Consider the following 27,670-nt stretch of genomic DNA (forward strand, 5'->3'; position numbering starts at 1 on the left):
AAACGTGACTCAATCAGTCACGTGGGTAGATAGAATCAAGTTGTTAAGAGCGTCACAGTGAGACGTACATGTTGTCTTGCCGGACTTGGGTGGGCCAACAATCGCCATTTGTATAGGAACGACTGGCTTGGCTAAAGGCTGGTTGAAGGCATACCGCATAGGGTTGGCCATGAACTTGTTTCGGCTATCAAGAGACGAAAGGAAGTAGATGAAATGGTTGTGCACCACCGGGTAAGTGGGGTTGGCCATCCCTTGCATCGGCTGGACGACATCGCCATCGTCTAATAGCTGAAACAAGATAATAAATTTACTGCATTACAAAGGCAAGCAAAAGGGTTTTAAAAATTTGCTACATTTTAGCAAAAACCAGGTGACATAATTCACATAAAATTTGCAAATTACTTCAAAAACAATCAATCAAACTGGCCCAGTTGGGATGTGGTTTGATGTGGATAGTTGGTTGTCAGATACGAATCTACTACCTTAACAGGATCCCACTTTGTGAATGAACTGGGATGTTTGTATCCAGACATCAGCATCTTTGTTGCAACATCCAGACTGACAGGAGTGACCCGCTCAAAGAGGCTCCCTCGGAATGAGATGAAGGGTTTCAGTTTGATGTCGATCAGATACTTCACAATGGAAGGCTTGCGACTCGCTTGCACTTCCAAGCGGGGAATCGATCCCTCTTCAAACTGTTCTTGCACCGCCTGCAGATCAAACGTTTCCATGACAACACGTACACACGCAACAAACAGTCCAGTTGTGTTTGTTCGTGCCGATCGCGACAAACGAGAACTAACATAACGCATCACGTTGGCATTCGTGGCAATTTTTAAATGAATATTCAAAATAATTCCGCAAGAGCGGTTAAAACACATGTGGCGATAGCCCCGAAAGCTCAGTTGGTTAAGCGCTGACTTCATGATCGAAGAAACTTCAACAATAAGCGGCGCTGGTTTGACTCTCGGGGTGTGCAAATAAGAAACACATTTCAAGGACTGCTCTCCATTCAATGGCACCTAGTTATTCAAATGACTTACAGAAAACACATCAATAACAATCGGATACTTCACTCTGTCAATCTCGGTAACCGGGGCTGCGTCAGTGCCCAGTGGTTCAAAGTCTCCACTAGTATGCGAAACTGCCAGGATTAAGCTCTCAAAGAAGCTTTCCCAGTCCGGGAATCAACATTCCCACAATCAATCAATCATGTGGATGTGCGAACCTAGAAGATGGTGCGAAAGTTAGGAAGAAGATGAGTGATGTCCAACGTTCTATGAAGACTTTATACAACATTGTTGTGTCTAGAATTAGATCGTTTGCCTTCCATTAGTTTGCACACGAATGGTTTTATAGCTACGCTTTTAGAAATGGCAGTACTTGGGTGTTGGAGTAGAATGTAGCAAACTGGCTATGCAATATTCGTGTCAGTCTTGTCGGCAGACTACTTGGCCCGTTATCACATTGCATTTGGATACAATCGTTGTCCATAGAGATGTCCCAACTTTGACTTTGTCGATGCATCAGTACTGTCGTCATTGGCTAATGCTTATGACCTCCGGTTGTTCAGTTGAGCAGGCCATAGCCCTAAGAAGGGCAGTAGGAGTTTCTCTCTCGAGCAACCTACTGTTCATAATCATGAGAGAAATCAAGGACAATAGTCAAAGGGGAGCCACTCCGCAATCGACGGTTTGTGATCAAGGTTCCCTTTCATTAACCATTACCTCAAAAGGCATGACCTACAAGGCTATAGGTTGTTGAGCAAGGTAGCAAAATGTTTTTTATGTGCTACAGCTAGAATCAACAGATGTGTTTAGATGGCATTTCCTCCATCAGAGCAACCAGCCCGTTCCAAGCGCTCATACGCCAGAAGCCGGTGACATTTCTTAGGACATCCGTTATACCGCCAAGTGCTTGGTTCCGGGTAGCAAACGTATGTCACCGTGATCAGTAACTAACACTATCAACTACAAATCGGTAATCTGAGGTGGTAAAAAGATTGAACCTCGTCCTCAGAGGTTCATACGACGAGTTGAAAGGTCAACTTGCCAACACTTCCTGCATACCTGCAATCTTCCCACATCTTCATCAAAGTATTCACCAATCTCTGTTTTCATCCGATCGCTGGCATCTTCTTCTTGTTCTTCTTCCTCTTCTTCTTCTTCTTCCTCCTGAACAATATCCAATTCTTTACCAGGACACCATGTTTTATTGTACTATGATTAAATAAATTTTTGTGCTTCTAAAGGAATTCTTACTTTCTTATTGCAAACAGAATGGCTTTAGAATAGAGGTGATGTTGCAAGTAAAGGATAGTCGACAACAAATTGAACGAGATGGTTTCATTATAGTTTGAATAATGCTATTCAACCGTATCACTTTGTCATCAATCCTATGTTTTAAATAACCAAAAAGTTACCTCAAACTCCATTTGCAAGATTTCCTCAATGTCTTCTTCCTCTTCATCATCTTCCTCTTCCTCTTCTCCTTGGGCGGCAAGCTCGAGCTTCTTCTCCTTCTGCTCCAGGAGAAGCTCAGCTCGACGCGCCTCCATCTTCTCGTTCTGTCAACAAATCGGGAACGTTATTAATTGGTCACGTGATCCTATGCCATTGTTCGGACGCCATTCACAATCTACATCATCATGAGAACAGGAAAGTCCGTCATGCATCGATCTTCAAGCAACTTTGGATGATAATGTAAAGTTGTTTAGTTCCACGCCAGCATAAACAGATTGGCATGAATCGATAAAAAAGTCACGCATACGTCACTGATGACGTAATCATTAAAAAGAAACGAAATCAAAAAACGGGATCCTACTCGGATGTCGTTCTTTTTTTTCTTAATCCGTTCCTTCTTCTCATCCTGCATATTTCTCCGCTGCTTCCAAAGATACATCCTCGGTGGTAGAAGTCGCTTAATGACGTCAGTGTCCTCCACCATCAGCATAAGAGCAGCATCCGGAAAGAGACCGGACTGGATGAGGAATTGAGCTTCCTCCACCGTGCGTGGGAATCCTTCCAAGATGAAACCTGTAGAGCTGAAGAAGGAGGATATCTCACATCATCACACTAATTCAGTTAAGAAAGAGAGGTACCAACAAACATCCCTATCTTCAAAACTGTTCTTCCAGCAACCACATAACAGAAGGAAAGAACGAAACTGGCAGTTGAAACTAGAAGCTTGATATAACGCGATCACGGGTTTTTGAAGAAATACACATTGCACTGCTTAGTACATGGCACAAGGTGTAATTTCAAGACTAAGATTGCGCAATTTATCACAATTAAAACATAGAACTGCCTCACTATCACCTCCACAGAACACCCACCAACACAGGGAGGGTTTAAGTCTCAATAACGACATTAGCTATAAAGACCCTCCGTAATCCTGTCAACCAGCTGTTGTGTGGTGAACAGCTGTCGCGACTTGGCGCTCGAAAATTTAAAGGCAACGAATGATCTCACCGGTATGGCTCCTCCTTCCACCATCCAGGAAGAATGTTAGCAAGTATTTCCGGAGGAAGAGGATCATCGTCAACGAGATTGGCTCTGATTGCTTCTTCTTCATCATTTAGATCAAATTTATCTTCCTCTTCTTCTTCGTCCACCTCTTCCACGGCATCACCCTGCAACGTAAAACAAGAAATTCAACATAAACACACCAAACGCCAACTCACATCAACTGAGGGTCAAGACTCTAGTCTAAAACCTCGATATTTAAACATAAGGATTTTTTAATGTTGTTGTTTTTAAAATACTTGCAGTGAACTATATTTGGTAAAATCAACTAAATTTGACAAGAAAAAAGAGCGCACAAAACCCACCAACTTTATATTCATCAGTCAAATGAGTTTTTTTATCTTTACAATATTCTAATGTTCTAAAAAAAAGGTAAAGGTGAGTCCCATACTTGATCCAAGCATCGGGAAACGAGAAGATAAGGTTCTCATTAGACTAAGCCTTCGGCACTAACGAGAGTAAAGTGGCCAGTTCCTTTCTCTCGGCCGCCTTTCCTTCAGCAACTACGCCCACCCAATTTGTTACACCCTGGGTAGAGGTGAGCGGTGTTTTTCAACAACCAGCTTAAGCCGGGAGTCGAACCAGGATTGCATGATTGGAAAGCGAGCGCCTTATCCGCTGCGCCATCCCACCAGCCCTAATGTTCTAAATATTATCATTAAAATATTAACTAAACATAGGTCTAATTGTAAAACTATAGTACTATCATTAGCACACATAGATTTGTTTTTGTACTAATGATAGAGAAACAACTTTTTTAAAAGTATATTCAACAAAATATTTGGTGTTTCAAAATGAAACCATTGAAGAAACTTGTTTCGAAACGAAATAAAATATCAAAGAAAAATTGAAAACAAACACTGATGGAACCTCTGCACTGGCTTCAATGGCTTTCTTGACAGCTTCATCGATGGTTACGCTCATCTCCTTGTCAAGGAGCTTCTGATCCTCGTGCTCCGGACCCATCTTCTTGCCGGTCTTCGGTAAAATCATCTCCTGCATATCAATGGTGGTGACCATACTATACAAGAACTAATCCAAACCTTTTGGAATAATGATTCTTGCAACCAACTGTATTCCATAATGCTCTTTAGAAATTTATTCACGACTTTCGGCTTACAGTTAAACTTTTCCTATGAGATTAAACCTGAAAATGACAACTTCAAACTTACCTGCAGTCTTTCTCGGAACGAAATGTGGAAAATTCCAAGTTCGTTGGCCAACATTCTTCCTTGCAAGGTTTTCCCAGCCCCACGTGCCCCCAACAGGACAATCCTAGGTGGGGGAGGCTTCAACGGTTCGTGCTCGGGTAAATATAAAGTCGGGTTTTCAACGAATTGTTCCCTACTCTCTGTCGACTTGAAGTGGTAAACCTTCTCTCGAAACTTGGCAGCAATATCTGGATTCCCAGGCCACAGGACATAGTCCTCCTAAAACATACCATTAATTAACCTCTAGCTTTTTTTAAAGCAAAACGTCCTTGATGCAACACGCTAGGTCCGCCCCGATAGCTCAATTGGTTAGCGCGTCACTTCTGGAACGAAGAAGCTTCAAGATCAAGCGGCGCTGGTTCGACTCTCGGGGTGTGCGTTTGAGCAACACACGTTAAGGACTGCTCTCCAATCAGCGGCATCTAATGGATGGAATAGTTCCCCGGCAACAAGACTTCAACAATCGGAAACTTTACTCTGTCAATCTCGGTGACCGGCCTGCGTCAGTGTTTCAAAGCCTCTGCAAGTATGCGACACCGCCAGGATTAAGCTCTGCAAGAAGCTTTCCCAGTCCGAGGATAAAGATTCAATCAATCAATCAGGTGCAGCATAAAACTATGCAAATGAATTCAGGGTGCGATACAGGGTCACGATAGCCTACAAGTACAAATAATAAAAGCGCGTTTTAACCAAGACAAAGTGGTCACAACAGTATGTTGGAAATTACAGCGTTAAACTATCAGCAATAAGTCAATGCTCAGCACTACCATTAGAGCTGCACTTGAATGTAGTTCATTGAAGTAATCTGTAGATTTTTGTGTGATTTCAGCAATTGGAAACATATTGTCGCTTTTCAATAGTGCTGATTCTTCATTGTTGCTTATGTCAGTGTTAGTTGAAGGGAAGGAGGCCTATACCTGTGTGACAGCGATGTCTGTGGATGTAGATTAGGGTGTCCCACTTTTAGGCGACTTTTCAGGAAAATTAGGTTCGGGTCAAATTCTGACTGGATTTTCGTCACTGATTTCAAAAATGACGTTATTTTTTCATTATGACGTCATCTTGATGCGCCAGCTAGCGGATTTTTGCTATTTTGGCCTTATCACAAATATGGTAAGAGCTAGAGAGTTGGAACTTGCGCCAAAATGACCGGAAGGGACGATTTCCTACAGTATGAAACGCTAACTGCAACAGAAAATGAGATATTTTGAAAAAACATGTTTTTGGTCATTTTAGGACAAAAAAGTGAAACATGGCAATTTTGCTTGAGTTTTGCTACAGTGAGGCTTTTACTTCGATTGTTTAGCTGCGCCACCTTGTTTAACAATTAAGTACAGTGGTAGTAGCTTAACAATAGAATATAGTGATGCCTTTATTTCGATTGTTATGTCATCAACAGTACATCCTAAAATAAATATGATGCAATGTTGCATCATTTTTGTTTGGGATATTTTGCAAACAAGATTCATAAATTTTGTCTGGCAGATGGTGGTTTGATGAACAGAATTAAGAAAATACCAAAACCTAAGCCCCAACATCTGAAAATCTGACAAGATTGTAAAGTTTCCATCACAGATATAGCCGCAAATTATTTAAAAGCCAAGATCTTATGGCTTTCTGAGCACAAGAAAGAAGCTAAAGATTCATCTTTTCGGAGCGACCATATGTGTCTTCTTGCTCTGGCAGCTGATTTATTGATGGATGTTCCAGGAAATTTGAAACCCCTACTTTTTTATCGTCAAGAAGGCGTGTCCCATGCGCGTTGGATAACAACAGCGAGTGGTTACTTAAGAATGCTGATTTTTGGGTATTGTGTTGGGCCTCAGGATATCCCTAAACTTCAACGTATGGTTTCTTTCATTGTTTGTGTTTATTTGTCAGCAACTTTGGTCATCCATCTTAAACCTTCTGCTACTGAAGGTCCTTCAATTGTACTGTTCACAAGAGATTTATTACTTGCAGACAAATCTGTTGATGAACCAGTATTCAACGCTGTTCTGATAGGCCTACATCGTTAAGCATACACCCCAATGGTTGAGCCCTAAAAACGTTGCTTTGAGTTCCCACGCTGAAGCTCCGCCTTTTGCTGCTGATGCGGTAAGACAGAAAATTTTCCCAAGAACATTGATATCGAGCAGACGCTTTTGAAGTGTGGCAACTTACGTGATTTTTTTCTCCGAAGAAACTAAGACTGCATGTTTTTCATCTCCATTAGTGTTTTGGCGTATGATCGACAACAACAACAGAGCGCTTCATTGGAAGACTGAAACGTGTTGTGAACGGCTTGATTCGAGATGACCAAGATGATTTGGGCAAAACAGACTTGCGCATCTGTGCTGCTTTGTACAGTATGGTGTGATAAATAATCCCATTGAACTGTGTTGTGTTGTTGAATTGTGGTTTTGTTTGATAGATCTTTGAACTAAACGATCAAGGGTTTAACGTTAGCTAGTATTAGTAATTGCAACAACCAATGCAAAAATCAATGCTGAGGTAATTAATTCTAAATACAAAATGCTAGTAGACTACTACAAAGTACCACTGTACTTAATTGTTAAACAATGTGGCGAAGCACAGCAAATTAATCGAAATAAAAGCGTCACTGTAGCAAAATTGCCATGTTTCTCATTTTTTTGTCCAAAAACATGTTTTTTCAAAATAACTCCTTTTCTGTTGCAGTTAGCGTTTCATATTGCGTTGACAACAAATAGGAAATCGTCCCTTCCGGTCATTTTGGCGCAAGTTCCAACTCTCTAGCTCTTACCATATTCGTGATAAGGCCAAAATAGCAAAAATCCGCTAGCTGGCGCATCAAGATGACGTCATAATGAAAAAATAACGTCATTTTTGAAATCAGTGACGAAAATCCAGTCAGAATTTGACCCGAACCTAATTTTCCTGAAAAGTCGCCTAAAAGTGGGACACCCTAATGTAGATGCTCTCTGGAGGAGTTAGGCCAACTACCTTTCCAGTATGGGCAAATTGTCTCAACTTTCACTACCGCGTCAAGCAATGTCAACAACTAGATACAGGTTTCTCGGCAGCCGATTTGTAGCAAGAATTGACAGCGATAGACACGTGTTTCGCCCATGAGGCTGGGTTTTTTTTTGAGGCTGAGACTGGGCTCATCAGTATCGCACCGTATTCTAGCCACAATGTATTCGACCGCCGCTTTACCAGTCAGTTTAACTATTATCTTTGTGGAAAGAAAAGAGCAACCAAAACCAGCAGGCGCCAGGGCTGAGAACATTGTGAAGAAAGGGGCGTTCTTCCCGGCTATCAGCACAAGGCTGAGCACTCACTAGTACAGCGAGCAGTTGTGATTCGTTAACCATAACGGTGTAGCTTCCACGCTAGCCATTTAAACCATACAATCAACAATGTCTTCATTGGTCATCATGCGTCAGTAGCCTACTGATGATGGGTTTGATACTTATGTTTGATCCTAGCATCCGGTAGTCCAAATAAGTTCACCTTGAGAGCAACAGGATCGAAATGCTTGGTGTATCCGTAATTTTTCTTCTTGTGTCTCCTTGCTTCCTCATCTTCTTCCTCCTCCTCTTCCTCTCCTTCTTCATCTTCTGCGTTTGCATCTTCTTCCTCTTCATCGAGATCCTGACCGGAGAAGTCCCACGCATGATACCCGAACGATTCTGAAAGTAAAACCTGTGACTAAAATTGCTGCAACAAAATGCGAGGAAGCGCAGGAGCCTATCAAGCAATGGAAGGAGATCGGTGGATCGCTCCAAGCAAGAGCTGGATTTACCACAAAGCCAAGTAAGCCTGGCCGTAGGGCACAAATGCGACAGGAAACCACAAATAGGGCGCTTGTGGAATGTGGATGCTTGATCATCTCTAAAAAGAAGACCACTTGTAAAGAGGTCTTTAAAAAACGGTTTACTCATCAAAATTATACTTTGTTCTATTAGTACATTCCATCCCAATTTTACAGTAAACAAAGATCTTTTAAATTGTCGCTGCTTGAAATCACGTAATGAAAGATCAACGACAAACCTGAACTTAATACTTATGGGCTATGCGCGCCAAAATGCCAACTTTGGATCTGGGCAATATATGGGAAAACTTAGGTACTTTAAATTGCAAACCAAAATACATAATTGTTTACTGAAAACATAATAACTGTCCCTAAATACAACCGAAGAACAAGTGTGATAGTCACAGTTGTAGCAATAAACATTCTTCTTCAACAGATTGATCATGTTTGATCAGCTGTGATCTCCCATAAACATTCTACCCAAAGAAAATACAAGCAGATGCTGAATTTTCGTAAAATAGATGGAAAAACGTGTTAATGTTATAAATCGAACGTGGCCAACCACCAACATCAGATGCAGGATTTATTAAGTTTTCTTCAATTACAACTTTCTGACATACGTTCAATCTGCGACACAGCCATTTGTGTGATCTCTTCGGCGGGTTTGTCTTGGATGTCCACTGAGATGGGCTTGTTGGGGACAGTGGCCGTCACAGTGCTGTAGAGAGGCGCCCACTCGCGTTCGTAAACGCGACAGAGTTCACGAAACTTGCTGAACTCCGGCGCATCTTGGACAGGCATGCCGATGTAGCTTTTCTCAAGCTCACTTATTTCTGATCAAAGAAAAGCAAAATTACGAAACGACAAGAACCGATCCTGCTGCTTCAAAGCAAAGACTTCACTGGAATACAGCGAGGAAATCGTTGAATATTTTGGTGCTTTGCAGCATTGTCTACAATCCTTACAAAAATAACACCGCAATTGTAACGCAACATGCGATAATTAAACTATGTACAAGTTTGTGAAACTGCTCCAATTATAGAGAAATAATGAGAAACTTTGGAAGTCAAAAAATAGACTACATCTCCCATACAACAAACAATTTTCATCGACGAGAAACAAACCTCCATCGATGGATATCCTTTCGTCATACTATGACTTGGCAATGTAAAGGAACTATCAAAGTAATGCGGGAAAATCTCATTCGTTGTAATTTATGCCTAGTTTTTACTCTGGTTAAGCAGCACATTTCATCATGATAAGAATTTCTACCAGATCAACATTTCACTGTTATGCTTTCTGAATAGCAGAAGTAAAATAAAAAGTGAAAACGAAAGAACGCATTTAGACAATTGGCAACACTGAAACTGAACCGCTGACCTTCGAGCAATATCGCGGACCGGGGCTTGGAGATCTCCGACCTTTCGTCGGTTAGATCGACACTCGCGCCTGGCGCGGACAATATATCGGCGCCCTCCCCTTGCGGGGACTTTACAGTTAGATCGGATTTGGACGACTCTGAAACGATATTTCACTTAGCCAGGATGTTGAGAATGACAATCAGCTTTATTTCTGACGCTTCGTCAGTCAACATGACTGGCTCTGTCAATGGAACGTCGAAAACAAACGTTGCAAATAAAGCTGGATGCTCAACATCTTGTGGTAGCCTATCTTGCAGTCACCAGAAGAAGGAAAAATGTTATTTTATAATTAAATGCCTGGTGAACAGTTTCATTTTGTTTTTAGTAATAATTTCTTGCTGCTTAATTTTACGATTGCTATTAATATTCCTCGCTGTCCCAAACAACTGCATCACATTCTCCGTTCATTGGCTTACGGGAATATTTTGATTGCAGCATCCCTTTTCGTTTCAGAAATTATGTAAATTATAAAAAAGAAAACATTGGAAAAAATAAATTCAAGGTCTTCCACTTTCGTCTGTGCACACCCAGTCAGCAAATAATCATTTTTACGTTTTTTGTTTGTCGTATCCAGGCTTACACCTGGTGGTTGAAGATTTAGATTAAGTGGAAGGGAGGCAAGGAAGCCAATCTTCATGTCCACCTTCAGGCATCCCTTTCAGTGTCCTGCCAGAGACACGGCTACGGCTACATGCTCTTGAGCGGTATCGAACCGGCGCCCTTTCGATTGCCGTTCCAGGGCTCTCACCACTCGGCTATGCAGCCGACATTTTTACGTTGATTCAACGTTTTCAATATCAAATAAGACTGATATGCTGGGACTGAGTAAAGGTCATTGCCAACACTTACGATCTTTGTCGAGTTCATCAGCGGCTTCATCAGTTTGTTCGGAGATGGCTTCCAAAGCAGCAGCTCTCTTGGCAGCTTCTTCTTCCAACGCCTGATAGAAATCAATAGGTTGACAAAATGCGGAGACATGATGAGATGTGGGCAGGATGTCAATGTGTTCTCACATGTATAAGTTGATAGTTTATGCAGTAGTTGATAAACATAGTCTTTGTGTATATTTTGTGTTATTTTGGGCAATTCTTGTGCTATTTTTACCATTATCGAACTAGAATACTAAATTTCGGCACTTGAGCTAGAAATCCGGAGAGCATCTGGCAACAATGATAACAGGAGAACATTCGTCATTTTTTAAAGTGTAATTAAAGTTCTGCAGTGATTGGAGATTCAGTGATCACACTTTGGCAGTTCGGATGCTCAAACTATCATTTTAAAGAGATACAAAGTACATACAGCTTAGAGTGGTGGGCGAATCCAGGGGGAGGCAATTGGGGCGATTACCCTGTCCCCCCCAAAAAAAACACAGAAAAGTTAGTTTATTCTTGATGTATTTGCAAGGCCAGAGTAATGTAGACCTACATATCATTGTGTTTTTTTTAAATCGCACCCCCCCCCCCCTGAGACCACTGGCTAGATCCACCCCTGCTTAGACTACCAATCAAAATTATATCGCCCTCTAATCAGTATTCGCACGTTGGCAAGAGCCGTGTATATAGATTGCTATGCGGAAAAGATAGCAAGCACCAAACGACTGAGGCAAGGAATGACAAGTTTTGACATCATCAGCAGAAGATCAAGCTACTTCAGCGTGAACACCACGCAATATTCTTCCAAGGATAAGTCACAATGGTTGAGTGTTTGGTAACATGTTGTCTTCAAATGAAATTCAAAGCATTCGATACACGTCCTCTTTGGGGTAGTTGGCTACTCTGTGCGTTACAAAGTAAAAGACCACAGCAAAATTGTTCAGCCATCAAACTTACTGCATTCAATGACACTTGCTTTTCTCCCAGCAGACGTGCACGGTACTGCGTTGTTATTTCATCTTCGTTCATCTTAAAGTATCTACAATAAAGTTGCAAGCCTTCAATTTGATCGGAAAGTAACTTTCACTACAAGTCGTGACATATTGCCATGGCAACTCACCAAAGGCAAGCTGTTTTGCTACGTCATCAGCACGCACTTACAATTCTAGGGAAAGATAGCAATCATTATGTCGTCAGAAGACTGAATAAGTGCTTAAGTTATTGTTATTTAGAAAGTCTTTAATTTTTTAGGTCAATAAAAACTTCCCCGCTTATTCTTGATTTACTGAAATAAATCATCCTCTGATTCACCTGACGTCACGATTTTTTCTTTTCACATTAATGCCAGTGAAAACGCGAGCAGTGAAAACGCGAGCAGATCACATCACTCGCTGGGCAGTTGGCACAGCAGGGCTTGTTTTAACCCAGATTCCTATGCACATGACTGCAGCTATACCTTGACAAGACAATGATTGCTTCAAGTTGAACACTAAGATTGGCTTCCATGCCTACAGGTTCACGTAACGTCTTCAACCACCAAACGTTTATCAGAAGTGTACCTGAGCCAACACTCACCTCTTCCTTAAGTGCTCCACATTCTGTGTCTTGTCAGTCAGGCAAACAAACTCATCAGGGACGATCCCGTTCTCCACCATGGCCGCCCACTGCTCCTTGTTCTCTGGGAACGCATCCAAGATCCATCCACCATCCCTGCAATGAGTATCAGTTCACGTCATCAATAACTTTATCAGTGACGTCACCGATAACAAAGTGATTGTTCTCCAGCGGAACAAGGACTAAGAACAGCCCCATTCCTCACTTCGGAGCGTCGGGGTCGATTGCGCGTCTTTCTTCCGACAACTTCTCCAAGGCCTCCTTCAACACGGCGACGTACACCTCCGGGAGTAGTTTGACCTCTTGCATTTCAGCCTGCCGCACAGCCTCCGCTACAATATGTTGAACCTGCGGACAAAAGCAGAAACATGACTTGGACCATGGAGATCCACGCAAGAGCTAACAGTAAAATTGTGATGTTTCACTTCACAAACCCTCAAGTAGCAAATTTTAGAGCAGTCGTGTCATCCAGAACACAACGAGTCGGTAAAAGTATCATCTTCAGTGGTAACACAGCTTTTATATAACAGTTCCATTCCAAATACTTTATTCAGTGTTAACCAAAAGGTTAATAAACTATGACGGCACCTCCTCATGGTCCTCAGTGACAGTTGGGACCGGTGACATCGTGTCTTGCTGGTCCGCAACATCCTGTGCGCTGTCCTCAGTGGTCAGCACATCATCTGTTGGTGCAACACTAGGTGGCGTGATTTCTGTTGTGTCGTCGCCCCCCTCGCCTTCACCTGCAGAAGGCGCATCGTCACACTGACGTCATCGTGACATTACAGACAACTGAATTACAAGAAATCGATACATCGAGCTACCAGGTAATTTAGAGGTGAAGAAAGGATACCAAGCGATATCTACAGAGCGAGATATTAGCTACAATCCAGCAGCCTGAACTAAGAAGGTTTGTTGGTCTCAGCCAAACTTGCTTACTTTGATTGAACTTAACAGCGCGGACATAAAACTATTGAATAGCGAACGTGTTGAAACGGTGGTGCTGAAATTCACTACAGTAACCATAAGTTACTGTTAAGAAATATCAAAATAACGTAAAAAATATCAAATTCAGTAGCATACTGCTGGTTACAAACCAGAGCGTGCCGCGCTTGGCACATAAGCAATTAGATTAATAACTTTGATGCAGAACATTGGTGAGCGTGCAATGGAAGGTCAGCCGTTGGATGTTACCAGCGTCACGTGGTTCAAAACATGCTTTCAAGTTGTTTGTGTCACTCGCTGTTTACGTTCAATGCAATGTTTGGCATTTCATTTAAACTAGCATGCTTCTCACCTTTTTCAGCCTCGTCTTTGGCGTCCTTGGCCAACTCAGCATCTCTTTTCCTCTGCTCGGATCGCTCGATTGCTTCCTGCTCCAGCTTGTTCTGGACGACATGGATAGCGCTCTCGATTGCCTCCTGCAGATATGACACACATGACCGATGCCCACATGCAGCAATCCCGAATAAGTTGGAATAGGCAGCAACAAAATCACATTAAAGCACTAGTGGACCACAAGAAACCTCATTGCCATTCAACATGTAGAACTCTACTCCCAATTTTCAGCATTTCTCTTTTCCATCCAGTTATTATCGCACTGTGATAAAGGGAGAAGCTCTCGCATGTATGTGACCACAGCGACGATGACAAGCACCTACCACTCGCGCCTTTTCAACAGCCTCTATCTTTGCAGCTTCGAACTTCTCCTTCATCAGGTCGTCAAGGACAAGAACTTTAGCCTGGAAATATTTAAAAAATGTTATGAACGATTAAGAATGTAACTACGTGGTTAGTTGTCCTTTCTCTCGTTCTCCTCTCTTTCAGGAACTAAATCGGTTCCACTTTCATGCAGCAGTCCACTATTCCTCATTGCTAGTGCTCTGGGAGACTAAACATCATTGCTGGGCCTGAGTTGGCTTTCCGGTCTGAATACATTCTTCTTGCAGACGACAAAGTAGACATTGGCGACCAAAAGGAACAGAAATGCTGTGATGTGGTGTTGGTTACTGCGGTATGTACCTACGGGAAGTTACATAAGTCGTTTATTGTCATTTTTTTAAATGTAATGTAAAGTATTATATCGTATTTTGACTTCTCCTCAAAAATAAACAAAATTTTTGGACGCGTCCATCCGTGATCCAGTTTGGCAATTAAAGGTTTTCAAGCCTTGCAATGAACTATTGCTCTTACATTTACAAAGGCAACATCTTTCACATCATTCTGCAATGTGCGGCCATCAAAGAAGCGAGGAGTAAAAGCAAAACATTTTTAACAAAGTTCTGTTTCACGAGTGACGTCATATTAACATTTATTCAAATACAACTAACATTGCAAGCACCTTGTACTTCTCAGCCAACAACCGGCATATTGTGGTCTTCCCCGATATTGGAGCTCCCAGGACAGCGATTTTACACGGAGGAGCTGGCATAGGGGGTAGGAGGTAGGGGCGGGGATTCTTGAGAAAAAGCGTCATTGCGTCCACGGAGGATAGCACGTACATCTTATCAAGGAAGCTCACGGCCAGGTCGGACTTCCCCTGAGCAACAAAACAATTTTTTGGTGACTTCCTTCCAAGCGCTATACAGGAGCAATGCCCACTCAGTTTCGTAGGCGACAAAATGTTCATGCAGTGACATACCTGCACCATGTTGCCATCCTTGAGAGACACGGGACACAATCTTCCCCACTTTGATCTCCTCCACCTATAACGAGGTCCAGGCATCTGGTAGGAGGCAAGAGTCCGCAACAATTCCTCCTGCATGACAGTGAATTCAGGTTGCATCAGAGTGATAATAATGTATGTGAACGATTAATTTCATTGTAATCGTTAGTCATTTGTGGAGAGCAGGAACATTGGAACTACTGCTTCGCCTTTCTGGAGCCTCGTCAACACTACAGCGATGACGTATGCCCGTCACCTCTTACAGTTCCGTTTCCATTAACAATACAATCGAAAACCAGCCACTTAATCTGCACACTAACCATACCGTTTCAATCTCGTCTGGTAATTCCTCTTCTTCAGCGTTTTGAAGCCGGATGGGGGCAATGGCTCTTCTTGCTGTGAATGTGTCTAGTTTGGTCATCAGTTGCTGGAAGATGACGTTTAACGAGAAATTCCCATCCAATTCGATGAGGTACTGCCGGTCATGATCAGCCATGTATGCCTGGAACATAACTTTCCGTAATATTTTAGCTAATCAGCTATCATGCCGTAGGGCTTACTACAGTCGACCAATCAATGAAATCGTGGCCCCAGGAATTTATATCTTCTTAATTTTCAACAAAATACAACAATACAAAATATTATACGTGAAGATCAGAGGTAATTTCACTTTATGGCTCATTTTTATAAAACTATTAATTGCGAGGTAGATCTTTTTCTTCTGCACTTCACCTCCAGCAGTTTCAAGGTGACCTCCTTGTATGTCTTGCTAGATTGTTCCACCTCCATCTGTTGGTTCTCTGGTGCATGCACGAGCCGCTCCTTAGTATCGTCAGACAGCTCCTGGATTCCACTGTCCGACTGCAAATGGAAGCAGCAGCATTTTTTTAGTCAAGACAAAATACACAATTAGAGACGATTTTGGTAAATTCATGTATTTTTTTTCCAATTTGGCAGCCTTGCTGTTATCCTTTATGTTTTCAGTTAATAATTGGTTGACAACAAATTGAGATAACAATGCAAGAATACGTCACGCCAACTAAAAGCAAAACTCAAAATCGTTGAACCCAAAGGGATGTTGTTTTTAAATTTTTTACAAACTAATTTCATGGAGCAACATCAGTCCGAGAAGCGAAGAATTTCAATCTATTTTCAATTTCAAATTTCAATCGAGAAGCGAAGAAACTTTATAGCAATTGATAAAATCTTTGGCTTCCCCTCTAACAATCTAATCCTTCACCTGCAATTCGTCTTCTTCCTCGGTTTCCTCTTCCATTTCTTCTTCTTCATTTTCTTCAGCACTACTCTGAGAACTCTGGGTTTCCACCTTCAAAGGGGGGTCCCACATAAGTTGCGGGTACTCGTCTCCCGTTTGACTATCCACCCGCATCCCCATACGACGCGAGTTCAAATCCACATCCGGGATCTGAGAGAAAGGAAAAAGTTCACCATGAGTTTGTTTGCTGCATGCATTCCTTGCATTTGCACATTTAACGATGTTTGCAGCCGTGCCGCATCCAAATCGTTTTTTTCATATTTTCCATGATAAACCCGGAATGGCCCGTTTCGGCGAGTCCGATTCGGCGAGTCCGATTCGACTAGTCCGATTCGGCGAGTTCCCTATTCGGCGAGAACCTTTTTCGGCGAGTGCCCTATTCGGCGAGTTTTTGAAATTTTTAAAAGGAAATTATCGGGTACCGTAGCCTAATTACAATTGCCGTTTTTACATCGTTTTAACGTCGCTAAACGTTGCAATCGTGCAGAAAGGAATAAAAATAAAATGTTTGAACTATTAAATTAAAATTCGTCATGTCAGTTCAGTTATTTTTATTTTTGACCATCATATCAAAAACAATACACGTCAACATAGCAAAGGTAGAAGCGACAAAACGCGAACGTTAAAACGTGCTTGAATTCGTCATGTCAGTTCAGTTATTTTTATTTTTGACCATTATATCAAAAACAATTCACGTCAACATAGCAAAGGTAGAAGCGACAAAACGCGAACGTTAAAACGTGCTTGAATTCGTCATGTCAGTTCAGTTGTTTTTATTTCTGATCATGATATCAAAAACAATTCACGTCAACATAGCAAAGGTGTAGAAAAAGGTAGAAGCGACAAAACGCGAACGTTAAAACGTGCTTGTGACCGAAGTAAGTTATTGAGTTGAAAGAAATTTGGCAAGGTTGCATCACCTTCAGAAAAATTTAAGATATGAAGGAAAAATAAAACAAAGAAAATGTTAGAAAAAAAATAATGTTTATGTCTATAAGTTAGTACTTTTGAATAGTTAAAATCATAGGCGCCTAACTATTTTTTTGGCCGTGGGGGCGAAAGCGTGTTTCATCAGCAGCAACGTAAATTCAGCGAAATGTCACGCAGATGGATGACGTAATTATGTCGTCACACTAGGATTGCTTTTATTGCCACACTCGGAGTTATCGCTACGTTCGACCTGCCGTTAATTATTATAAACAAAGCTCGACCAAAACACATGCTATGCGTCTGCGTTGGCTAGCGGTTGATGGACTGCGACTCTTTAAGCTAAGCACAAGATAAAGTTTAGCAACGAACTAGATTTATTAGCATGAAACAAGAGACGAAAAGGTTTACTAAAAGGTATACTGTAAATGGAATGAAAATACTAACTTGATCATATGCTTGAAAATATACCTGTTGAAAGCAAAATCATTCATGTTTACATCAATTCAACAGCACGTCACCTTTAATAAATTTAAAAGTTGCTGACATCAGTAAACAGTCCTTGAAAAACAGTTACAGAGAGACGTTTGATTAAGTTTTCGACTTGACATTGCTCCCTTTTCACTACAATATCGCAACTTATGGCTGATCAGCTTTCAAGTTTCAATTCGCTGTAATACGCCCGTTTTCCCGTTTTCGTGTTGCAGATGAAACAAAAGATGCGCATATTCCCCGCCTTTGATCGGGTTTCCATGGCAACGGACGTGTGTGCGCCATGCAGTTTGCGCGAGTCCGTTGTTGTGTTGATTATGCGGCGTGTGCGCAATGCGGTTTGTACCAGCCCTTGTTGCGTTGGTTGGTGGTAACCTCGGGCCGAGACTTCAAGTTCATTTTCACAGCAACCGATTCACTGCCGCGACAATTCTCTGCAGAGGTTTCGACTTTCGAAAGCGACAGCGAGGCTGTTTGCAAGCGCAAGTTAAACGCACGCTGCGTCAACGTAGCAAATTATGTTGTTTTTGGGTGCATTCAACATCTGATGACATTGAATCGACGCAAAATGGTAAATTTTGCTATGTCACAGGCAGCAAAATCAGTCATTTTTTTGTCTGGGGTGGGATTGTAGCATCGCTACTGGTTCTAGTGATTATTTACTGCGAAGCTGTTGCGGTTTGCATTTAAAAATGTTTTCCTGCTGCCGATCGCTAGTTCATCTATTGTTTTACGTATCAATGCCGCATAAAAAGTTGCTCCCACGCGGAAATATGCGTGGGGGCCTGGTCCCCACGGCTTAGGCGCCTATGGTTAAAATGATTAGTTTGGATCAACAAATGTGTGACCTACACTCCTACAGCTTAGATTGAAAGGAAATTATCGGTTAGGCTACCGTAGCCTAGTTATCCCGACCAGCAAAAATTTGTTCCAAGAACCCAGTTAGCCTAACAGTTCATTTTTACATTGTAGTAACAGAATGAAAAGGTTAACCAAGTGTGTGGCCTATCGTTTCAACGTCGCTAAACGTTGAAATCGTGTAGAAAAGGGTGCTTAGGATACGTTGAAACTGAGAAACATTCACAGAAGCCCTACGATACGTTGCATTTTTAAGATAATGTATTCAGACGTTGAATCAATGTACAAATGAAATGTTATGCTAAATGGGTTCTTGGAACAAATCGTAGGGCTTCTGTGAATGTTTCTCAGTTTCAAAGTATCCTAGTCAGCAAAAGCTCCCTTTTCTACACGATTTCAACGTTTAGCGACGTTAACACGATAGGCCACACATTTGTTTAGCCTTTTCATTCTGTTACTACAATGTAAAAATGAACTGTGTTCTTGGAACAAATTTTTGCTGGTCGGGATAACTAGGCTACGGTACCCGATAACTTCCTTTCAATCCAAGCTGTAGGCCACACATTTGTTGGTCCAAACTAATCATTTTAACTATTCAAAAGTACTAACTTATAGACATAAACATGATCTTTTTTTTTTTGTAACAATTTCTTTGTTTTATTTTCCCTTCATATCTTAAATTTTTCTGAAAGTGTTGCGACCGTGCCAAATTTCTTTCAACTCAATAACTTACTTCGGTCACAAGCACGTTTTAACGTTCGCGTTTTGTCGCTTCTACCTTTTTCTACACCTTTGCTATGTTGACGTGTATTGTTTTTGATATCATGATCAGAAATAAAAACAACTGAACTGACATGACGAATTCAAGCACGTTTAAACGTTCGCGTTTTGTCGCTTCTACCTTTGCTATGTTGACGTGTATTGTTTTTCATATGATGGTCAGAAATAAAAACAACTAAACTGACATGAAGAATTTTAATTTAATAGTTCAAACATTTTCTTTTTATTCCTTTCTGCACGATTTCAACGTTTAGCGACGTTAAAACGATGTAAAAACGGCAATTATAATTAGGCTACGGTACCCGATAATTTCCTTTCAAAAACTCGCCGAATAGGGCACTCGCCGAAAAGGGCTCTCGCCGAATAGGGAACTCGCCGAATCGGACTAGTCGAATCGGACTCGCCGAATCGGACTCGCCGAATAGTAGCAGACCCGATAAAACCAGCCATGATATGCCAAGCAAATAGCCTACTTACGTCAGACGAACTATCATAAACAAATACTCGGAAAATTTATATGTTTTAATTGAAAACGATTTCAAGTAATTGGAAGATGGTAAACAGCCATGGTTACAAGACCAACATGATGCAGCCATAGCGTGGTGCTGCTATCGCATTCATCACACTAAGATAGCTTCACGCTGCCCTGTCGTTCACCTTGATGTTGATGATGAAGTCAGGCTTGAGCTGCCAGTTCTTTATGATGTCAATCTGTTCCTGGACAGAGTTGGACTGGTCAGACAAGCAAGGCAGGCCATCCAGGATGTAGCCATAATGTGCAACTTCTGGGGAGGACGCTTTCTCTCTAAACACAAGCATCACGTGAGGAGGGTGTTTGTGAGCTAACAATGACCTTGCCGTTTTTCAGTAATTTTCAAATATCTATTCTTACAAAGAAGAAAGCTAGGAGCTCGCACTTTGTTGGATAAAAGTAATACTTATTTGTTGCGAAAACTCAACAATTGACAGGCTGAAATAGCCTACTCAACGGTCAAAACTTTTACACGATACATTGCCTCTCATAAGTTGCCAGGCAATTCCCGGCCTTGTGTGGGCCAATAATTACGGTAATGTTGGAGAATTTTGAATGGAACACCATAAAACTCCACTTTAGATTTGGATATTGTTTTGGCAAAAGAATAATACAGGGATCTCCGCGTGCATAAAGGCACAGGAGCTTCAAGCAGAGATTTGTTACTTTGCTAGACGAAAAGCATAAACAAACTACTTATTTTTCTAACTTCCTAGCAAAAGAAAATTTCTAATCTATTTCAATTTAAAATCGGATATTCTTGATAGATTTTCAAAGACCTAGCGATCTGAGCGCTTAAAGTTCTTGTGCAAAATTCCAATAGCTACTTGGCTCAAAAGGAATTTAGTGCACTAGAAATTACTAACTGGTCTAATATTTTCAGAAATACTCAGTAGTCATTAATGAATGGTTGAATAAAAAATGCTGATTCTTTTGATGTTTACACATTATAGGTCTAATAATTTTCGTTGTTTTGCTTGTTGAGCAATTTAGACTACATCTCAAGCTCTAAGGTTGACAGCTCTTGAACTGCAATCAACTGCCGGTCTTTTTAAGAGACAGAACGCAATTCGCACAGCCTGCAAGGTAACAGGCTTACCCCTCGACACTGACAGCAAAGTGTTCAGCGGTTGTTTATAAAGGTCTTTGGTATGTTCCGATGTGGAATCAAACCCACAACGACTGATGCAGAGAAAAGCACTCAAACCACTAGGCCATTGTGCCGGTTGTTGTAGTTACTCAAATAAAATTTGAACCATAGGCATACGAAGCCGAGCAACGTGATCAATTTTAACATCTTCAAGTTTATTACATTTACATAAACATAAAACTACGCAACAAATTAAGTATCGAACGTTTTCGACATCACAAGATGTCCTCTTCAGGAATAATATACATACAAATTAACTACATCTGAAAAAAATACAATGGTTAACTAAATCTATAAACAGAAAAAGACAAAAAGTGCACAGTACTTCTGACTAGCTCAAACTCAACGATATAGGCTCCACGAGAATCAAAGGTAACTGCATCAAAAGGTGTTAAACAGATCACATGATATCGTAGAAAGGCAAGGTGCGAAAAAACTAATTTTCAAATACAGAGAGCAAGATGTGATCTGTTTAACACCTTTTGATGCAGTTACCTTTGATTCTCGTGGAGCCTATATCGTTGAGTTTGAGCTAGTCAGAAGTACTGTGCAGTTTTTGTCTTTTTCTGTTTATAGATTTAGTAAACCATTGTATTTTTTTCAGATGTAGTTAATTTGTATGTATATTATTCCTGAAGAGGACATCTTGTGATGTCGAAAATGTTCGATACTTAATTTGTTGCGTAGTTTTATGTTTATGTAAATGTAATAAACTTGAAGATGTTAAACTTGATCACGTTGCTCGGCTTCGTAGCCTATGGTTCAAATTTTATTTGAGTAACAACAGTTCTCTTTCGGAACACAGTTACGGCTGATTCATTCGGTACACGACAACTGGGCGAGACAAAGTGGGCGATACCCACTTGGGCGAGACCAGGTGGGCGACGAGACAAGTGGGCGACGGACCAGGTGGGCGACGAACCAAGTGGGCGACGAGCCAAGTGGGCGACGGCCAAAGTGGGCGACGGAAGCGAAAGTTTAGCCGTTCGAAAAAAAAAATATGACTTTTAATTTTTACTTTAAAATACAATGGTTGATTTGTAATTTTTATTTTAAAATACAATGGTTGATTTGTAATTTTTATTTTAAAATACAATGGTTGATTTGTGGAAGGGAAGCAATGAGAGTTCTCACGCTGAGCTTCACGAAGCATTGGAAGCAACATTTTCATTATTTTTTTGTAGTCTAGTAATAGCGCTTGCTGTTTGATGTTAATTTGCATTGTGACATCATCTTGACACATTATTTTGCAATTTGCGGCGTCACGGTTTATCGTGAAGCTTAAGAAAAACCTCTCAGAAAAGAGACAAACGAATGGCCAAAGAGTGGTTGAAGTCAGTTATGAACGTTCCCTAACCGTTATCAAAGCTTGTCAGTATAAAATATGACTTTTAATTTTTACTTTAAAATACAATGGTTGATTCGTGGAAGGGAGGCAATGAGAGTTCTCACGCTGAGTTTCACGAAGCATTGGAAGCAACATTTTCATTATTTTTTGTAGTCTAGCATAGTCTAGTGATAGCGCTTGCTGTTTGATGTTAATTTGCATTGTGACATCATCTTGACACATTATTTTGCAACACACAATCCAGTCTCTGAATATTATAAACACTTGCGGTAGGTCACTAGGTCAGCCAGTGGTGAGATCTTAACTACTAAGTAGCTGGTTTGGTAGGTACATGCATTAGACCAGGGGTTCTTAACCTTTTTTCCCTTATTACCCATTTCTGTCCAGATCAAAGTCCCATTACCCAAAATCTAATTTTATCTATTTTACCATATTAAAAATATAAATATAAAACTATAAAATAAATAAAAATATAATAAATAAAAAATAATAAAAATATAAAACAGCGTTATTCAACAAAAACAACATTTAATGTAAAGAACGGCATCAATAGTTTCAGTGAGACATTTGCGCATTTTTTGTGTACAATCGATGCAATATTGGGTGCGATTTTGGATACTGCACAAAGCAAATCTGACTTCAGATCTAACAGCTTGTTTCGTAATTTTGACTTCAAAGCAACAACACTTGAAAATGCTGATTCACAGAGATAAGTGGAAGGGAACATAGTCAACAATGTTAGTGGTTTTGCACAACTTTTGGATATGCTTTCCCCATCATTTTCCCAAGCTTTCATCTTCAAAAGAATATAGCTCGCTAGTCTCAACACTAACTCTAAATGTACACTTAGCTATACTACTTCAAACAACAACGCAGCCATCAAGCTTGCTCATAAAACAAATGTAAATGAACTGATTATACAAGAAAAATCTTACTATTATGTCACAAAAATGAAATACATAAAACCGGCAACAAAAATAATGAGAAAAATAAATTACTATGACGAAACAATTCTAAAAATGATAAAATATCACTGTGCTTGTTTGGTTTTTTGAACGGACTCAAAACATCAAAAAAAAGTATAAGCAATAAAGCAACTTTACCACTTACAGCTGTGACATTGTTTGTTACATCTATAATTCTAAATATTCTGGTTCAGCTGATTACCCACCTGCTATCCTGAAATTACCCACATGTGGGTAATTACCCATAGATTAAGAACCACTGCATTAGACATTTGAATGTTTGTAGTGATTTTCAAGCGAAACAGAAGTTTTTGTTAGTTGTTCGAGTGTGTTATTGTTTAAAATACATGTAAAAACTTACATACGAATCATTAACTACGGAGATTAGCATAAATTTGATGCTCTAAAAATAATCCATTAAAATAAATTTTTTGACAGAATATCTAAAACTAAAGTTATATTTTTCAATTTTTAGGTCATAAACAAAATGGCCCTAGTAATGACTGTCAGTCACGATGTGTTCTGTAAACTGCTGATGCGGCTACGCAGCGTCTAGACTAGAGCATACGGATTAAAGTTTTATTGGTACTTTCACATACAACATTGTAAATGTAAGTTAATGGCAAGTCTCTATGAGACATTGGATTTTCCGCGCACATACAATTTATAGCGTCAAGAACACTAATTGTGCGCTGTTTTTTTTTCGGTCATTGACTAATTTTTTAGAAAAATGTCCGAAAAAAATATAGCCTAGCCAATTCGGTCAAAATGTGCAAACAAATATATAATCAATTCGGCCAAGTGTTGCAAGGTTGAGTTTCGCTGATGAACGTTGAAGAAACGTTTGTCTGTTCCAACTTTTCTCAGGTTAAACACGACAACGTTTCTCAGCGAAACTTAAGGTTGTAGCTAGTCAGAAAGTGCAAATTTTGGTTTGTATCAACTACTTGAAAGGAAATATTTTCATCAGAAAAAATGACCAAAATAAATAAAAAATGACCGAAATTTTACAAGTCATTTCAGACAAATGACCGAAAAGTCTCAGCGAAAAAAAAAAACAGATTGCGCGTGCTATGTTGGTGGCTGCAGCGTTTTATTAGCATCGATGGTGACCGGAAGTTTTTGCAACATACTCCATCGATAATGATGTTTGAAATTCTTGATGATACCTTGGTTTGAAAGATGGACAGAAGAAGTTGTGTTTGCTGGAAATAAAACACAACTTCTACTTGCTTAAGGTGAGTTTTGTCGATGTTGTTGTTACGATGGTTGTTCAAGAGCTTTTCCCGTGCCTTCCATATCCGTGAAATTTGCGCCTGTGCCACATCAAATTTTGCTGCAACAACTCTCTGCGGCGTTTTCCTTTCTAACTCTTTGATTACAATTAGGCTACTCTTACTACCACTCTTTAACCTTTCGTTTGTTTCTTTTCTGAGGGGTTTCTCTTAAGCTTCAAGATAAACCGTGACGCCGCAAATTGCAAAATAATGTGTCAAGATGATGTCACAATGCAAATTAACATCAAACAGCAAGCGCTATTACTAGACTACAAAACATAATGAAAATGTTGCTTCCAATGCTTCGTGAAACTCAGCGTGAGAACTCTCATTGCCTCCCTTCCACAAATCAACCATTGTATTTTAAAGTAAAAATTAAAAATCATATTTTATACTGACAAGCTTTGATTAACGGTTAGAGAACGTTCATAACTGACTTCAACCACTCTTTAGCCATTCGTTTGTCTCTTTTCTGAGGGGTTTCTCTTAAGCTTCACGATAAACCGTGACGCCGCAAATTGCAAAATAATGTGTCAAGATGATGTCACAATGCAAATTAACATCAAACAGCAAGCGCTATTACTAGACTACAAAAAAAATGAAAATGTTGCTTCCAATGCTTCGTGAAACTCAGCGTGAGAACTCTCATTGCCTCCCTTCCACAAATCAACCATTGTATTTTAAAGTGAAAATTAAAAGTCATATTTTTTCCGAACGGCTAAACTTTCGCTTCCGTCGCCCACTTTGGCCGTCGCCCACTTGGCTCGTCGCCCACTTGACTCGTCGCCCACCTGGTCCGTCGCCCACTTGTCTCGTCGCCCACCTGGTCTCGCCCAAGTGGGTATCGCCCACTTTGTCTCGCCCAGTTGTCGTGTACCGGATTCATTCGTCATAGCAGATGACTAGGAAACTGTGTTCCGAAAGCTTGTGCAATTCGCTATTACCACAACGAACTCGCAGCATCAAACTCAAACAGGTCGCTAATATCTACATTGTGAAGAAAGTAACAATCATGATGCTAAAAGGAAAGCTCAATCTATTGCATAACTATTTTTGGATTGTGCGTATGAAATATTTGCGAAATTAAAAAGTGCGCACTAATGTTTTCAAGGTTAAAAAACGCTTCTCTAAAGAAATCGTATAATCGATTGATTGCTAGATGAGAAACGACCAGTGCCGTCCTCGGTGAGATTTGTTGAGAGCAACAATGCAGATCTTACTTTATGAGTTGAACAACAAATTCCGTCGTCAACGCCTCTCCACTCATGAGAACCTCCTGCATCTTCTTTCCGATCTCGCTTCCCAGATCAATCTCACGGAGGATGATATCAGTTGCTGCGGAGTGAAAGTTCACATTATCTTAATATCTGGCCCTCATAACGAATACGCCACGTAGGGGTTTGATACTTTGACAATTGCCGAGAAAGAAATTCACGGTAAAAGTGCCAAAATGTAGGGGCATCAAGACAAGTGTGTTCGAAACTAAAACATGATCCTAGGAAATACGTTTAAACACTCACAACATACTTTAGTTATACAATTTATTTATTCATTTATTAAATAAATGAGTTCGTCAAGAAAATGACCTTAACACTTGGTGAATAGTTAGCTTTGGAAACAGTTATGACCATGTTGGTAATCACCATTTAAACCTAGGTACCGTATGTCAGATGAAAGGTTCCTAGTTCGAAATCAGAGCGCACGGCTGTCTCTTGACAAAACACTTAATGGCTGAATCGATTGTTTTGAATTTTTGAAGCTTTTGTTGTGTCACATTTGTAACTAGTGTACTTTGTAGCCTATTGTACATAACTGATTTAAAAAGAATATTGACACACAATTACAATTGTGCCAGTTGTACTTGCTCTTTACAAGAGCATTGTGGAGATATTTATATCAAGGTAATGCATTTAGTGGGATATCGTTAGTGACTTTTTAATGTTCTGCTTTGTTGAGGTTGTATTGTTGAATAAGTTTGATATGTAATTTTGAACATATTTGATGTAAATAAAATAAATAACAATCAATGCATGTCTTAGTTTACTTTGATTGAGTATTTACAAAGTAATGTTAGCCATAAAGTGAACAGTTTTCTCATACCATGAATGAATTCACATCTCCATGTTGCAGACAACTTCTTTGCTATTGCAGTCTTCCCACAGCCCTGAAAGTGTATCAGTAACATTGTGCCACTGCTTAAACATAAACACAGATATGCAGTCATCCACTATCACCGTTCAGCATCAAACCTATACAAGAAGCATCACACGGCATGACGATAATGCCAGTGATGCATATGATATGCCAGGAATGAAATAAGATGCACTGGCTTCTACACGTAAGATAGATGTTGTGTGTGGATGTTTTAAACACAGCTAAAGGAAGGTGGTATGCAAAGAGTCTTCTGGTTAAATGTGCAAAAGTATCATTGAAATCTAAACAATCGTTAGGCTAGTGACATTAATCTGAAGATAGTTGAATACGTGAACTTGTAGCTTACCGGTTTTCCAAAAATCACAAAACATGTTGGTTTTGATTTTAAGTAATTCAGTTCCGAAACGTCTTCATTAAAAGTATCTCCCAAACGTGTGCGGCCGTGCTGCGGAACAGCTGAGTTCATTCTGAGATTATTCAAAGAGTTACATCCAAAAATATTGTTTTTATACAGCTAAACTTACAATAAAATAAAATCTGGAAATTATAGGCTACAGGATAAAACCTAAGAACAAACTATTTTCATCAAGAGAATACTTTTATATACCGTAGTTTAAAAACACACCATGCTGATGAAACTTCACAAACATGCTGTGTTCAAAAGGATTCGAGCCAAAAAATTCAAGCAAACTTTTTTTTAAATTTGCATGCAGGTCTGTATGAACTGGATGTTATATTGAACAGAAAAATATGTTGTTTTGTTAATGCGCGTGCATTTATTTGTTGTTGGTCGTGGCTTCCGTAAGTGAGACTGCTTAAACCGGCAATG

General features: G+C 40.2%; 1 protein-coding gene across 1 annotated transcript in view; it reads right to left on the bottom strand.

The window, feature by feature from the left end:
• Nucleotides 1–27,396, bottom strand: part of LOC145787548 (adenylate kinase 9-like) — a 33,111-nt gene extending 5,715 nt beyond the window's left edge. The window contains exons 1-27 of the mRNA XM_082599312.1: nucleotides 27,188–27,396; nucleotides 26,788–26,851; nucleotides 25,908–26,022; nucleotides 20,073–20,220; nucleotides 16,323–16,508; nucleotides 15,815–15,943; nucleotides 15,408–15,584; nucleotides 15,059–15,175; nucleotides 14,759–14,956; nucleotides 14,079–14,159; nucleotides 13,715–13,838; nucleotides 13,006–13,160; nucleotides 12,623–12,765; nucleotides 12,379–12,513; nucleotides 11,761–11,842; nucleotides 10,781–10,871; nucleotides 9,891–10,028; nucleotides 9,131–9,343; nucleotides 8,210–8,388; nucleotides 4,697–4,954; nucleotides 4,395–4,520; nucleotides 3,471–3,631; nucleotides 2,824–3,043; nucleotides 2,423–2,566; nucleotides 2,070–2,174; nucleotides 483–710; nucleotides 69–288 (exon numbers count right to left, since the gene is read on the bottom strand). Of these exons, the coding sequence (XP_082455438.1) occupies nucleotides 69–288; nucleotides 483–710; nucleotides 2,070–2,174; nucleotides 2,423–2,566; nucleotides 2,824–3,043; nucleotides 3,471–3,631; nucleotides 4,395–4,520; nucleotides 4,697–4,954; nucleotides 8,210–8,388; nucleotides 9,131–9,343; nucleotides 9,891–10,028; nucleotides 10,781–10,871; nucleotides 11,761–11,842; nucleotides 12,379–12,513; nucleotides 12,623–12,765; nucleotides 13,006–13,160; nucleotides 13,715–13,838; nucleotides 14,079–14,159; nucleotides 14,759–14,956; nucleotides 15,059–15,175; nucleotides 15,408–15,584; nucleotides 15,815–15,943; nucleotides 16,323–16,508; nucleotides 20,073–20,220; nucleotides 25,908–26,022; nucleotides 26,788–26,851; nucleotides 27,188–27,307 (4,057 nt within the window). The 5' untranslated portion in view covers nucleotides 27,308–27,396. The remainder of the gene's footprint in view (nucleotides 1–68; nucleotides 289–482; nucleotides 711–2,069; nucleotides 2,175–2,422; nucleotides 2,567–2,823; nucleotides 3,044–3,470; nucleotides 3,632–4,394; nucleotides 4,521–4,696; nucleotides 4,955–8,209; nucleotides 8,389–9,130; nucleotides 9,344–9,890; nucleotides 10,029–10,780; nucleotides 10,872–11,760; nucleotides 11,843–12,378; nucleotides 12,514–12,622; nucleotides 12,766–13,005; nucleotides 13,161–13,714; nucleotides 13,839–14,078; nucleotides 14,160–14,758; nucleotides 14,957–15,058; nucleotides 15,176–15,407; nucleotides 15,585–15,814; nucleotides 15,944–16,322; nucleotides 16,509–20,072; nucleotides 20,221–25,907; nucleotides 26,023–26,787; nucleotides 26,852–27,187) is intronic.
• Between the last annotated feature and the right edge of the window lie 274 nt (nucleotides 27,397–27,670).

The sequence above is a fragment of the Aplidium turbinatum genome, chromosome 18 (assembly GCF_918807975.1).
Source record: "Aplidium turbinatum chromosome 18, kaAplTurb1.1, whole genome shotgun sequence".
Lineage (NCBI taxonomy): Eukaryota > Metazoa > Chordata > Ascidiacea > Aplousobranchia > Polyclinidae > Aplidium > Aplidium turbinatum.